The 14438-nt window shown below is 41.8% G+C and overlaps 1 protein-coding gene across 2 annotated transcripts; it reads left to right on the top strand.

Annotated features, from left to right (window-relative positions):
• Window positions 1-409: 409 nt before the first annotated feature.
• ptpn9b (protein tyrosine phosphatase non-receptor type 9b) lies at window positions 410-14191 on the top strand. 2 transcript variants are annotated; one of them, XM_030060024.1, is made up of 13 exons: window positions 410-442; window positions 2372-2515; window positions 3523-3612; window positions 5180-5304; window positions 5504-5609; window positions 5755-5865; window positions 6032-6933; window positions 7142-7238; window positions 7932-8001; window positions 8173-8251; window positions 8412-8562; window positions 9291-9498; window positions 11929-14191. In XM_030060024.1, the coding sequence occupies exons 1-13, from the start codon at window positions 410-412 to the stop codon at window positions 12150-12152; spliced, it is 2340 nt and encodes a 779-aa protein (XP_029915884.1). In that variant the 3' UTR covers window positions 12153-14191. The 2 variants fall into 2 exon arrangements, with proteins under 2 accessions (XP_029915884.1, XP_029915968.1); XM_030060108.1 differs by lacking the exon at window positions 410-442 and adding an exon at window positions 453-638 and having other exon boundaries at window positions 11929-12152.
• Window positions 14192-14438: the final 247 nt, after the last annotated feature.

Here is a 14438-nt window from a genome sequence, read left to right as displayed (position 1 = left end):
AGAGCCAAATACGATTTCTTTTCATGGGGCCCAAAATCCCTGGCGGCGCCCCTGTTCACGCAACACCCTGCATTTCAATAATACTCCAATTTGTTTGCAGACCCTGAAGCTTTTTTCTCTTTCTTTCTTTCTCTTTCTTTTCTCAACATTTTATTTGTTGTTCTCATCGTAATTTATTTTGTCTTATTTTTTATACTGCGCTATATTTACAGATTTTTCTGATGAAAAAAAAAAGTATGCAACATGTACTCTGACTTGAATTTACTCCAGTGAAGGAGCCAGAGGCAGGGCAGATGAGGGGATGAATGGTGAGCAGTGTGGGCTGGCGGGGCGGGGCTTCTGTCCCGGCTGTAGGGCGTGAGCGAGCGGCTAGTGGGCGCGCCCGTTGCGACGTTGCGGAGGCTTCAAGATGGCGGAAGCCCTGACAACTCAGGAGGAGCTGGTAAGGCTGTCTTGACGGATTTTCTTTAACCTCCTTGTCATGTTTAAGGTGTACAGCCGTCGCCTTCTTTGCTTCTCTTGTCGGTGCGTTTTCGTCACATATTTTCGGACCGGCGGTGGCTCCCGGGGGCGGTACAGTCCAGTAAACAGCCCTGGCCCGTTGTCGACCGATTCCTGTGTGACTGACAGCAGTTAGCGTGAGTGTTAGCTGCCTTCAGCGTGATGGCGTTTGCTAGAAAGCTAGGCAGGGTTGTACGGCAGTGTATTGGCCGTGTGCCCCGATTACTTCCAACCTAGTTAACCTTTATGAGCGGTACCCAGATTCATTTCATCGCTGTTAAGTACCGTTAAGTTAGTGTTGCCTTGTTGTCTGGCGCTAGCTAACCCAATGTGACTAGTCCCTGTACCGCTAGCCTTAGCTTGCTAGCTACCACATGTAACCTAGCTCCTCCTAGCAAATGCTAGATGGCTATTGTTGGCTTGCAGTGACTTAGCTCGGCAGCTATCTTGCCAGTATTAACAATTACGTTTTGGGTAATTTTTGAAGCTTAATAATGATGAACCGCGGATTGCGTTAATGATCGTTGGCGATTATGAGCCGTGACACTGGAAGATGGACCGTTACTGGCAGGATCCTCGTCTTATAACGTGAGTGTTGTGAGCTGGTTAGCTAGCGGTGTCCTGCCTATCAAATTTACGGCCGAGAATTCACAGAACTGGTCCCCTAGTTCCTAGCATTGTTGCCATCACTCTCCAGTAAAGGGGATGGGCTTGACATTGATAGCAAACATCAAATGTCGTGCAGAGCTTCCGATGACAGCTTCATTTTATCCTCGCCTTAGTCACTGGCATCAGGCGTTAACAGTTAACCGGCCAGTGAGCTAAATAAGGACCTTAGACACGAGTAATGTTTTCACCATTTTGTTCATCGACAGATCACAGTACAGACACCAGTAATCGAGTGACCGAAATTAATCGTCCTGCTTGATGTTACTCGTCTATTTTTTTTTTTTTTTTTTTTTTAATTGTAATCAGGGACTTGTTGCATGAGAGCAATCGTCTCCCAGGCCAGCAACTGTGATCGAGCTGCCAATTGCTGGCAAAATACATCGACCATTACCCAAACTATATATGAAGTAATGGTGCGATTTAATGTTTATACCAGAGTTCAGTTTGGCCCTGCGCCTGTTTTTATTGAAAACACAGCGGCGCATGTTGCCTGTTTCTTTAACTGGAGTGTGAACACTTAGCGATTTGACTGTGTCTCCTGTCAAAATATAGCAGGCAGTCCTGACTGACAGAACAGGCTGGAACAGTCAGATATTTTGTCGTGTTCATTTTACCGATGTGGCTAAATAAATACCCAACCCATATAAGACTCTTTTGGGCATCACCATTAGATGATGATATAGAGATGCTGGTATAAGAATGATCACTGACATTTTAGGATGAATTAATACGTTTTCTCTTCTTATCCACTTTCTTCAGCGACCTAAGTCATGTTTGTTTTTTTGTTTTTTTTTCCCACACAGCTGAGCAAAACCTGGTTAGGTTAGGTGGACTGATAAAACCCACTTGTTCTAAAACAAGTGGGTGAATTTTGTCACTTGGCACATGGGTACCTGCATCTGTTAAGGGGACAGTGTTTTATTATTCATATCTCACATTATTCTAACCATTGCAGGCAGAGAGCTACAGAGTTAAAGGAGATGACAGCTTTGTGTGTGCTTTCCCCAATTATGTCGGTTGTCCTCCCATCATATCTTTGTCCCTGTTGCCTATTGCTCTGCTCTTTTAATGTCCTCCTATCATTGTAGTTTGTCTTCCTTTGCTTACTCCCTCTCTATCCAAATGTACATTTTCCAATCTCCTTTTCAGACTTTGCTTTTGTTCCTTAACCTTTCTCCCCTCTCTCCTGTCTCTCTTCCAGGCAGTGGAGGAGTTCCTGAGTGAGGTGCGGAGCAGGGAGCAGCCCCACAGTGCTGGTCTTGTCTCCGAGCCTACAGCTGTCAAGTTCCTTATGGCCCGCAAGTTTGACGTCTCCAGAGCCATCGACCTCTTCCAAGCATACAAGGTACAGCATTACTGTGATTAGTGACAGTGCTCCGTGCCAGCTGTATACTACTTCTATCCGTCACTGAGCATATACTGCAGTGGTTGACAGTGTGTGTGCGTGTGTGTGTGTATGTGTATGTTAACCTAATGGCTACAATGTAAAGGCTTTTTAAAATATTTTTTTAAGCTACTTGTATCTCTGTCAGTGAACTTCTGTCTTCTAACTTCTGTCTCCCTCTTGAGGTGTATTCACTGTGGGGGTTGTACACTTATGGCTTTATGCTGACCTAATCCTCGAAGATTCAGTGCTACATCACAGCAAGACCTGATTTACCGTATACCTGAACTCACATGCATTCAAGTGTAAACGGTAGTTATGGCTGCTCAGTGCATTTCACTGTAATATGCACTAATTCTCACAATTGTACTCGTCGACTCTTTCAGCATTAATAATGAAAATTTACTTTAGAAATAAGATGTTAGGGGCACAGTGTAGCATTTATGAAATTATTACAACGGTGCAGTTTTAGTTTACCAATTTTGTGTGGAGAGAGAACAGAGAGAACATAAATGTTCAATGAATTTGCTATATTTTAATTGGTAAAAGTAATGTTACTCTTCACAATTGGTAAAATTCTAAGGCTGGTGTGAGTATATTTTTGTGGGGTGGACATTAATATTTAAACTATTATACAGTCACAACTATGTGTGTAATGGATATTTTACATGTTAAAATGTGATACAACTAATCAGTACCATACTGATCAGTTTGATAATAACTTCTGGAGGAATTCATTAGCCTTTGTGAGTACAATCTCACATTCCTGTTAGAGGTAAACTATTCAAAACTAGGTTTTGGAGCACAGGATGTAACTGATTTTTATTTATTATTACTGATTTTTAGATTAATATTTATTAAGGATGCCAGTTACTTTGGAGGGTGTTCAGTGCCTAAATTATGCTAATTTCATTTTGGCTAAGTATTTGCCCCTTCTCTCCTCTCCTTGCCGCGATGTATCAAATCAGAACACAAGAATCAAAGAGGGCATCTTCAACATCAATCCTGACGAGGAGCCCTTACGCTCTGAGCTGTTGAGTGGAAAGTTCACTGTCCTGGTGAGTGGTAAAAAAAACACAACGATAATTAAATTTTGAGAACTGTGTTACACAAGGTAATTGGAATTTGTCTTTTCACAGTTATACACGTTGATAAACACAAACCAGACACACAAGCAATTTATCAAAGAGGAGTGTCGTGCGTTTGTCAGCATCTATGTATGTGGGTTTGTTTGTGTCTTTATGAGTGTGACAATGTGACAGATGTTCTAAACCGATATCAAAGATCAGAATCAGAACCAATCAAGTTGTGTTTTGATTGATCAGTATTGGCTACATGACATCCAATCATATTTCAGTTTATTTATTTTATTTCCACTCCATTTATGCAAGTTTTTGTTAAAAAAAAAAAAAAAAAAAAAAAAAAAGCGCTATAGACAGACAATAACCCTCACTACTTACACCCTTCATGCTGTTGTATCTGCGGTGTGGAACTGTTTTAAATTGCAGACAGGAAGCAGCTCACCAGTTATCTGTAATGTCTGAAATGCAAATAATTCATGGGGCATATATTTATAGATAGATATTTATATCAAGCTCAAATTCCCATGTTTATAGTTTTACTGATTTGAGATCAGGTCAATTAATTCAATCAGTTCAGATTAATAAATTGTTTCACAAAAAAAAAAATGATGAAAATATTGGATTGTGGCTTGCTACTGGCAGTCGATATTAAATGGATCAGAGGCAGAAAAAAAATGAGACACTTACCTTTGACTTGTTTTTTATTCTTGACATATATGTGGATTAGGGATGTGCATAACACAGGTTTTAAGAACCGTCAATTTGCTGTCATTAACCAGATTAGAATGTATATCCTTTTTTTTTTTTTAATGTAAGAAGTGTCTCACACAATCTGCCCATTTTACATTTCCAATTCCACATAATAGACTACGTTCCCAATGGTAGCTAGCTCTTCTCTTGGTGTGTGTGAGCAGTCCTTGTAGTTCTTTTCATGTCAGGCAGTTACTGTCCGCATTGCCAGCATGCTGCTCTCTAGTTCGAGGTAGTTCATAAGCTGACAGAAGCCTTGCCCTCAACAATGCTTATTGGCGGCATGTTTAGGTCAGTCATTTTACAGATCCACTGAGTGACTCAGAACGGTGCGAATCACTGTTCCCGTTAAAAATGAGGCGAGGCTCATTTGTTGTGTGTTCTTTGGCTTGGCCTGATGGACTGGGTGCTTGTTTGTAATGTGTTGCAACATGTTGTATTATATCACTGTATCACACAGTTTCCGAGTGTCATTATCTTTTCTCATAAAATGAACCCAAAGCAAGTTTCTTGTCCTCTTCATTTTGCCTCAGCTGTTTCCTGGCAGAGGGCGGGAAATATTGGAAATGTTCTACATACTAACGCAGCCTACATAATGTCATTTTACCTCACTCATAGCCTTAAATGTCACATGTTCACTTTTAACATTCTTACACATTCATCCTGTAAATGAATGCAAAATATTATTTAAACAGGCTAATTGACTGGTTAACCATCAGAACTGCCTTAATTCAGCAGTCATCAATACATGGCATTTGCATCGTATGTAACAGACCTATCATGTGCCTTCCAGCCTGGCCGTGATGCCAAGGGTGCCGCCCTAGCACTCTTCACTGCTCGTCTTCATCGGCCAGACATCACTACTCACAAAGCTGTGCTGCAGGCCATCATCTATCAGCTGGACAAAGCCATAGAAAGGTGATCTATCCTTTTTCTGCTCATCAACTTGTTTCTCTTCCCTCTCTCATTTGTCACTCTCCACCTGCTCTTCCCTGCCTCTTCATATTTTTATTTTTTCTATTTTTTCCTCTTTCTCTCTTCCTTCCTTCCTTCCTTCCTACTTGTCTTGTGTTCCTCTTCCCTTGGTTAAAATGTCTTATTCTATTTTTCTCCTCAGTGTGCAAACTCAGAGAGACGGCCTCATATTTATTTATGACATGACCAACTCCAGCTACGGAAACTTTGACTATGAGCTCTGTGTCAAAATCCTGAACTTGCTCAAGGTAAAAATGAAATCACAGAACTCTTCTTTTGCTCTTCCATTTAACTCCTTCCTTGTAATTTAGCACTATCTTGAGATGTCGTTTTAGAACTACATGTCTTTTAAAATTTAGAGATTCATTTTGGCTTTATGTTTGTACTTCCAAGGGTGCATTTCCAGCTCGTCTAAAGTGTGTCTTCATTGTGTCGTCGCCTCTTTGGTTTCGGGCCCCCTTTGCTGTTCTCCGCCTCTTTGTGCGTGAGAAGCTGAGAGAAAGGGTATGTATGATTGTGTGTTCATCAAGGAAAGACATTCTCATATGCATAATTGTATGGAAGCACATATCTGTCTTGTCTTAAATGTCTTTTTTGTGCTTTCATCTTTGAGGTATTAATTTCAGATGGATGCTCTATATTAAATGTTTCCATTTTTGTTGCCTGCCAGGTGTGCACAGTGAAAGCCCATGAGTTGGCCAATCACATCCCAGTCTCCTCCCTCCCAGAGCACCTGGGCGGGACATCCCAGTATAGCCATGTGGCCTGGATCCAGTCCTGCGTCAACACACACACAAACTCTGCCCCTGGTGATACACAAGTGCATGACACACACGACTGCGTGGGAAGTCTGCTGCGCTCCTACAGCTTGGAGAGCAGCAACACTAGCGCGGGCGCTACACTGTCCCACACCCATATAAATACACAGCTAGGTTCTGAGCTACCCGTGGCTAATTCTAACTGCTACGATGATAGCAATGCTAACCCCCACAACCACTGCGGGGTGGAGGGCAGGACTCGAGGCCAAGGCCAGTACCAGCAGGGCTCACATTCTGCTCCCAGCAGGCCACAGGGGAACCACCAACACTGGAATGGCTCAGCGGTGAGTGGGGCAAATGTGGCTGTTAGTGGCACTAGCCCCAATGCTAACATGAATGGCCGTGGTCGGCAGCCCCCTCCTCAGTCGGACACCCCTCCTGACACCCCGCTGCACGAAAAAGGTGATAGAGATATGCCGGTTGGCAAGACAACAGACTCTGCCAATAGATCTCTGAATGAGGAAGTACTGGAGGATGAAGAAATTGAGGAAGAGGAAGGGTTACCCCCATTGCCCCAGAAGTCTTTGCCACGCCCCCCTCACCAGCCATCCTCCCAGTGCCCACCCCCGTCCTCCTCATGGGGTCCTGAGGATGAGGATCCCTGCATGGAGGTGTCTGTTCACATGCCAGAGCAGGGAGGAATGACAGTGCATGAGCTGGTGGAGCACGTGAAGAGGAAGAAGAAGAAAGGGATTTACCAGGAATACGAGGAGATCCGCAAGGAGCCACCATCAGGCACCTTTGACTACTCCAAGTAAGAGTTAAACAGCAACATAAAATTCTCTCCATCTGCTTCCACCTTTTTTTGCTTACTTCTGTCTTTTTCTACTGCTTGCTTTCCCTTCTCTTCTGTTTTATATACATACAGTAAGTGAAGGAAAATTATGAGACTGATAAACACATCAGCCTTCACTTTGAATCTGTCATGCCACCTCTAACTGTACTCAACTGTGCCTTTACAGGAAGCTGTCAAATCAGATAAAGAATAGGTACAGTGATGTCCTCTGTCTGGACCAATCGCGAGTGCGACTCTGCCAGCTCTGTGATGACGACGATGAGGTAGTAATTAATTAATCAAACTAATGTTCTTCTAATGTTTCAGTTATTCCAAGATTCATTCAACACATAAAAGTGTAGATTTAACATGACCTGATAAATGTTTGCATTGTGTTTGCATCAAAAATTCTATTTTTGTCATATGTTGTGTATATTCTGTTGAGTAATGACTGGTTGGCACTGATATGATTGGTTTATGGATACAAATACAGAATTTTTTTACATTTCTTTTGGGATGTGAAGCCTGGCATTTTGGTTGTTGTGTCCTTCAATATTTGATAGGTGTGAATTGGAATGTTTGGTAATATCATTTAAAATATACTAGCTTTTGTGTCCAGTGTTACAAGTGGATAGGAGAAGAGCCCACAGAGGGCCATGTAAATAGTCAAATTAAGCTAAGACATGAAAAACACTAAAACTGGACATACAAGGTTTTGCTGGACAGTGATGATATGTAATAAGATTAGCAAATAAATACAAGATAAGCATTCATTTTCCCTAATTCTTGTTTACCATTTACAATAACTAAGCAATCAGCCTGAAAATGGATGTCTGCAACTGTCAAGGAAGGCTATAACTGATAGTGACAGTGCATCCTGTGGCCCCTTCTTGAAGTAATGAACCAAGTACTCCTACAGGGGGCGGTAGATCCTCACAACAAGCAGTCTCACTTCTCCTGTGCTGTGTGTCCCACAGACATCAGATTACATAAATGCCAGTTTCATGGACGGGTACAAGAGGAGTAATGCCTACATCGCTACTCAGGGTGAGCTGCTTCATGCTGTTGACAAACTACAGACCTGATGTTTTCTTTACAGAGCCTTCCTTTTGATCTATATGCATATATATATGTGTTTCTTACTCCCACCATACCCTGGCTCTCACTAGGGTACAGTCGCACGTTACCAATGTTTGATGGGCAATTTGTGTTCCCCAGGTCCTTTGCCAAAGACTTTTGTTGACTTCTGGCGCATGGTGTGGGAACAGATGGTACTGATCATTGTCATGACCACCAGGTGAGACTCTGTCACCGCCTTATTTCCAGGAAAGTGTCTTATGTGTCAGAGGTACAAATGGTGTAGGTCATGTACATGTAAATGGTGGATTGAATAATGTCATATGCATGGTATTATAATGACAAGGTGGAGGGTTTATCTAATTCTGTGTATGCTTCAGGGTGGTGGAGCGTGGCCGTGTGAAGTGTGGTCAGTACTGGCCTCTTGAGGAGGGCAGGACTGAGCAGCACGGATACTTTTTGGTCAGGAACACACACATCCAGGTGTTCCAGGACTTCAAACTCTCCCATCTTGAGCTCTACAACACACAGGTGAGGCACATCATGCAACAGCGCATGGCCTTTGATGGCTTTGCAAGTGTTTAAATTCCTAGTCAGATTTATCTTACATGATGTTGAGGCTATAGATTGTGGTAAATGGTTTTAGAGGGAGACAGAGAGACAAAGGAATCCCTTCAGCTCCAAAAGGGATCTAGTCCTCTTGACGTTTAGCAAAACAATGATAGACACAGCAATCCACCGATCTGCGCTTAGTATCCGCTTTCAAGTACTATTTCTTCCAGTGTCATTGCTCCAGCAGAGTATCTGACACCGATCAAGTTTTGGAGTCTGGCTTTTGTTGCCTTAGTTTGACCTTTGACAAGATCATAAGTCAAAATGTATTGTAAGGGAACTACTGTAGCAGAGAGGAGCATGTGTGGTAGTGTCCATACTGAAAATTTGCCAGATATAGCAAAGGTTTCTAAGGAGGGGAAGCAGCTAACACAGGGGCAGGCGACCATGTGCCTAAGTGAGCCAAGAGGCTGCAGGTTTTCATTCTAACCAAAAACTCCACCAGGTGATTTCACTGATTAGTTCCACCTCTTTGCTCGAAAGTGAGATAATGAGGAGAATTCTAGTGACATTATTGCTCCGTGTCTCCACTGCTTGTGTGTGCATAATTCACACATGTCCTTGGTGTGTCTAAACTGGGTATGCTTCCTGAAACATCCCCCATCGTCCAATCTTATTTTCTATCTTAATTTCTACCCTTGGTTCAGACTGGTGAGAGGCGGGAGGTGTGTCACTACCTCTACGTCAGCTGGCCAGACTTTGGTGTGCCCAAGAGTGCGTCGGCCATGTTGGATTTCCGTGAGCATGTACTTCAGAGGCAGGAGGCAGCAGTCCAGAGCCTGGACCCCAGTTGGACGGGGCCTCCAGGGGGCCCCCCTGTGGTCGTTCATTGCAGTGCCGGCATCGGCCGCACAGGTAAACACAAACTCAGTATTTTGCCATGAAATTGCCACAAGATTAACTTGAATCATATGCTTCAGCTTTTGTTCAGATGTAGTTTGATTTATACACCTTATGGCCACCACACAGTAAATGTCATTTAGTGGCCCAGATTTCTATTTGCTTTAATTGTCAAAGGCAACTGGTCTGTATCTGGGACCTGCACTTAATTGAGACCTGCCTGTATTTCCCTTGGCACAAAAACTAGAAAACATAATCAAAAGTTACCGGAATGTTAGGATATTGGAAAAAATATCTTTTAAAGCCTCCCAAAACTAGCTTTTTTTCTTCTCCCCTGTAGCTGTTTCACTTTATTACACACATCAGACCCACACTCTGGCAGCGTGTAACCGTGGTGTCCTGCTTGCCAGCTGTATGTAACACAGAACCTTCATACCTTCATACCTGAGTAATTATATAATCTGAGCTCGATAGGGTTCAGTATGAGGATTATAACCTCTAAATCATACCATTACCTTAGCCGGTGTGCTGACTCTGTCCCGGAGAAATGAGAAGGAAAACCCACTTCTGTTGCCCAGATAAAGGAGCTTTTCGCTGGCAGGTGCTGTGCTTCTTAGTTAGTCAACAAGTGGTGGAGTAGGGATCAGTGTTAATTTGTCCTAATTTGAAGTCTTACTCTGCAAATAAGAGAGACTTTGCATTTAATTGGGAGTCAGCCTTTAACTGAAGTTTTTGTGTTACATGACTGTACATGACATGTATAAAGCATGCAGGCAGGGTTTAAAGGTTGAATGACTGGTTGGCAACAAGACAGAATGGGCAAGACACCACTTGGTATGGTATGGTATATGGAATGTTTTCTGTGTCAGAGGCAAATGGCAAGACTCATTCAAGAGGAAGGCCAGAAATATGCAAATAACAGTGGTATGCAAAAGAGCATCGTATAACGTTATATTTTATAATGGTTAACCTTGAAATAGATGGACCACATAAGTAGAGAGAAATACTGGTTTTACTCATGTCAGCTGAGAAAAAAAAAAAGATCCTTAGAAGGGAAGAAAAATTTTGTCTGTCCCAATGAATTCCAGTTGGAGTTGCAGTATGCTGAATCCATGTATCCCTGCCTGCTGTCAACAGCCCGGGCTGGTGGTGATGTTTAGGGCTCACTAAAGCCTCAGTGAATCGAAAGGTTTAGTATGTGTGCCCCCTCATGGCCACAGTTTACCCTTTGTGTTTATTTTTCCAGCACGATAATGCACTCTCCAAGCGCTCGTTGTTTCAAGATCAAGGTTTCAGGAAGATGACAGAAACTTTAGTTTACCCTGATAGACTGTATAGTCTCTAGATCTAAACCAGATTTAGTACATTTGGGATGAGATGAAACATGATTGTGCTGCGAAAAAAATGTCTGTTTTCCCTTTCTTTTTGCCCCTAGTCCACACTAACATAGCATTTTCAACCATGAAAAATTAATATTTTTGATATTTTAAAGTGTCAAGTGATCACAGTCAGCCGCTAGACAACCTTTAATATAAGTACTTGTATTTGTAAAGTACTTTGTAGGACCTGTGGAATTTCATTGTTTAAACAAAGAAGTCTGGCTTGCTTATCTCAATTTTATTTGATAACTTTGATGCGGGGAGTACGCTTTGACTTCATACATTCAGCTAAGTTTCAGCTACTATCCAAGAATCCTGCTTACTTGCATTAGCAGGCTAAGTGTGGATGGAAACTAACAGACACAAATATGTTTGTCAAATTGGGCCACTCCAGTGGCTCACTGTGTAGAGCACTTTCCCACACAATACCAAGCCACAGCAGACTGGGTTCAGATCCAGTCCGGACTCATTGTGGCTTCCCTGTCTTTCCTGTATCTCTCCACTGTGACTGTCTAATAAAGCAGAACCCCCCCCTCCCAAAAGAAAAAAATATATATATATTTTATATATTTTATAGTGTTTATTTATATATATATATATATATATATATATATATATATATATATATATATATATATATATATATATATATATATATATAAAACCCATACATATATATAATATATGTTTTCAAATTTATATGGGTTGTGTGAACACAACTTGAGTCAGCATGGATCAAGGTTCTCTGTGGCAGGTTTTTTGTTGATTCCATGCTGTGAAGAATTCATGCAGTTCTGGAGGCAAAACAGTGTCCTACCCTGTACTTGCCTGATGTACCAAGAAAAGTGGCCACTAAGCATATATAGCTATCAGTGGATATTATTGTACCTGTGTCACTGATGCTTTATTGTAATCTACCAAATATTTTAGATTTGTAGTAAAATGAAGTGGTCAGTGGAGTGGTGTGGAGGATTTTGAGTGAAAGTACCTGTCTGACTCTTTCCTCCTTCTCCATCCTGCTGTTTCTCCCTCTCCATCTTTATCTTCCTCCCCAATCCTTGTGTAGGCACGTTCTGTACACTGGACATCTGCCTGTCCCGGCTCGAAGACATCGGCACAGTCGATGTTCGTCAGACAGTACGGCGGATGCGTACACAGAGGGCTTTCAGCATCCAGACCTGGGACCAGTACTACTTCTGCTACATGGCAGTCATTGAGTATGCCCAGCGCCATGGGAAACTGAGCCCAGTGCAGTGGTCTGACTCAGACCTAGAGACTGACAGCGAGTGAGAGAGACACAGAGGGAAGGAGATATGGATGGGATAGCCAACCCAAGTGGCAGTCGTTGGAATCGAAGCATGAGGAACAGCGTGCAAAGTGGAAGAGAGAGAGATGTCTCCTCCAGAGGGAAGAGATGAAGGATGGAGATCTTGTTTTGATGTAGTGATGCAGACTTCCATAGTTGCCCCTCCTTCACTTGAATGAATGGATAGACGGAGGGAGAGCTGGTGGGCTGGAGAGAAAAAATGTAGAGGATGGCGACTGTGTACTGCATCACTCATTGATTGAGCAAGCTATCCTGCCAATTTCCAAGCCCCCTTTTATTTAGCAAACTCTACAGGGGACTTGGCTTGTCCTGAACCTGTCTTGTTGACAAGCGCGTCGTACGAGTTGTAGCATTTTTATATTGACTTGCACATGAGGAATGATAAACTTGAACTTTACCCCTTGAAACCCTCCAAATCCCAATTTTTGTTCCTCTCTTGTGTTTCTTGTTCCTTTTCTTTACCCTGAACAAAACAGTCTGTGATTGGTCAAGTACATACACAGATAACATGTGAGGGGTGTGAAAAGGTGAAACTTGAATTTTTTTTTTTTTTTTCCTGTGAGGAAATGGTCGTGTGAGAGCGAATGGCCATGAGTAACATGAGATCAGTGTGTGAGCCATTTAGTCCATTTCTGGTGTTCCTTTTATTTTCCATGTACTTGTGCTTTTTTTCTATGGTGCGTTTTTCTATGTGTGTTTCATATTTGTGCATATGTAGACTAACCTTTCAAAGCCAAAGTCCTCACCCTGAATGCTTGGATGTACTCCTTACTGAGATATTATTGACTGAAGCCCATGTATATTACTTGTAACATACATTTATACATTATTGTGCATAATAACAACCTCTGAAATAAGAGCAAAAAAAGCATTGTTTAATATAATTGACTTAACCTTGAGAAGAAATATCTATGTAGCGGGCCAGACTATGACAAAATAGAGAAGAGTTATGATATTAAAAACTCTCATATTATTTAGGAAACCTGTGTGATTGGTCAGGTCTAACATCATTTTAACTGTTGGAGCGTTCTGATTGGACTATTTTGCGTAAATTGGCCTTAACTTGATTCACTGCCTCGTCGTTCTCAGACCTAAACCTTACCTGAAACTGTGTAAACTGTTTTCCTTTCACTTTTTCTTTGACTTTTTTAATTTTTATCCCTTGACACCACAACTGTTGCGTTGTTTGATTCTTGAGGCATATGCTGCCTCGGATATTTGTGCCTTCAAGTTTTCCTTAGCGTGATGTCTTGCAGTCCAGATAATATAGCAATTACACCCAAACTAGTGCACTCACATAATACACATTGACTGCGTCTCACATAGGACACCCATATTTTGCCTGTAGACCTCTAAGAAGTACGCTACTTCTGAATGACTTGGAAGTAGTGTACAATCTGGAGACTAAGGTATGGTTTGAGACATGGCTATCCTATTATCATTTGACCTCAGGGGGTAATTCTACTAGTGTTTTTGCCTAGTGTCAAAGATCCGTTTTCTGGGTTTGCCTCTGGTGATTTATCATTTAAAAAAAACTATATCAAGTTTATTTTGTATTTTTTACTGTATTGTATATCCTACTATATTTATGTCTTTGTAAAACTTCAACAATATTGAAATCAGTGAATGTTGGTACGATGCTTAAAAGAAAACAAACCAGTTATTTCATTTGATAAGCTGAACAAATCAGATGGAGGGTGAAATATATTTTTTGTTGTTCATGATATTTGGTGGAAAAATGTCACTTGCCATTGTATTTTCAGAACTGACTTGTATAAACAGTGATTGTTCAATTCCAGGACAATGGAAAAAGGTAATGTTTATGTTTTTAGAGAGCCTATTGCAAAACTCTTCAGTAACAATAATTTGTTTTGCTGTCTTGAACCCAATGCCAAGGACAAAGCAAAAACAGCTATCAAATGGGGGGAAAAAAAACAAAAAGAAACAGACCCACGGCTGCCATCTCTGTTCACAAAAACCCAGCTTGGTGTCTGACAGTGAAGATATATATAGAAGGAGTTTAGAGTTATTGAGTGGGTGGGGGCAAAAATGTGTCAACACAGAGAGAGAAAAAGAGCCTTGAATGTTTTCGGGGTAATGGTGTCCGAGTGATCAAGTCAAGACAGACATGGCTGATGGTGAATGTGGACCCTGCATCCCTTATTGCCAAAGGCCCAGGCTCACCCTAAAAACTGTTCCAGCCTACTAGCATGGACCTACCAGTGCAGCCTTGCGTTCATAAACACAGA

This window comes from Myripristis murdjan, chromosome 1 (assembly GCF_902150065.1).
Source record: "Myripristis murdjan chromosome 1, fMyrMur1.1, whole genome shotgun sequence".
In the NCBI taxonomy this organism is placed as follows: Eukaryota; Metazoa; Chordata; class Actinopteri; order Holocentriformes; family Holocentridae; genus Myripristis; species Myripristis murdjan.
This window is presented reverse-complemented; position numbering and strand designations above follow the sequence as displayed.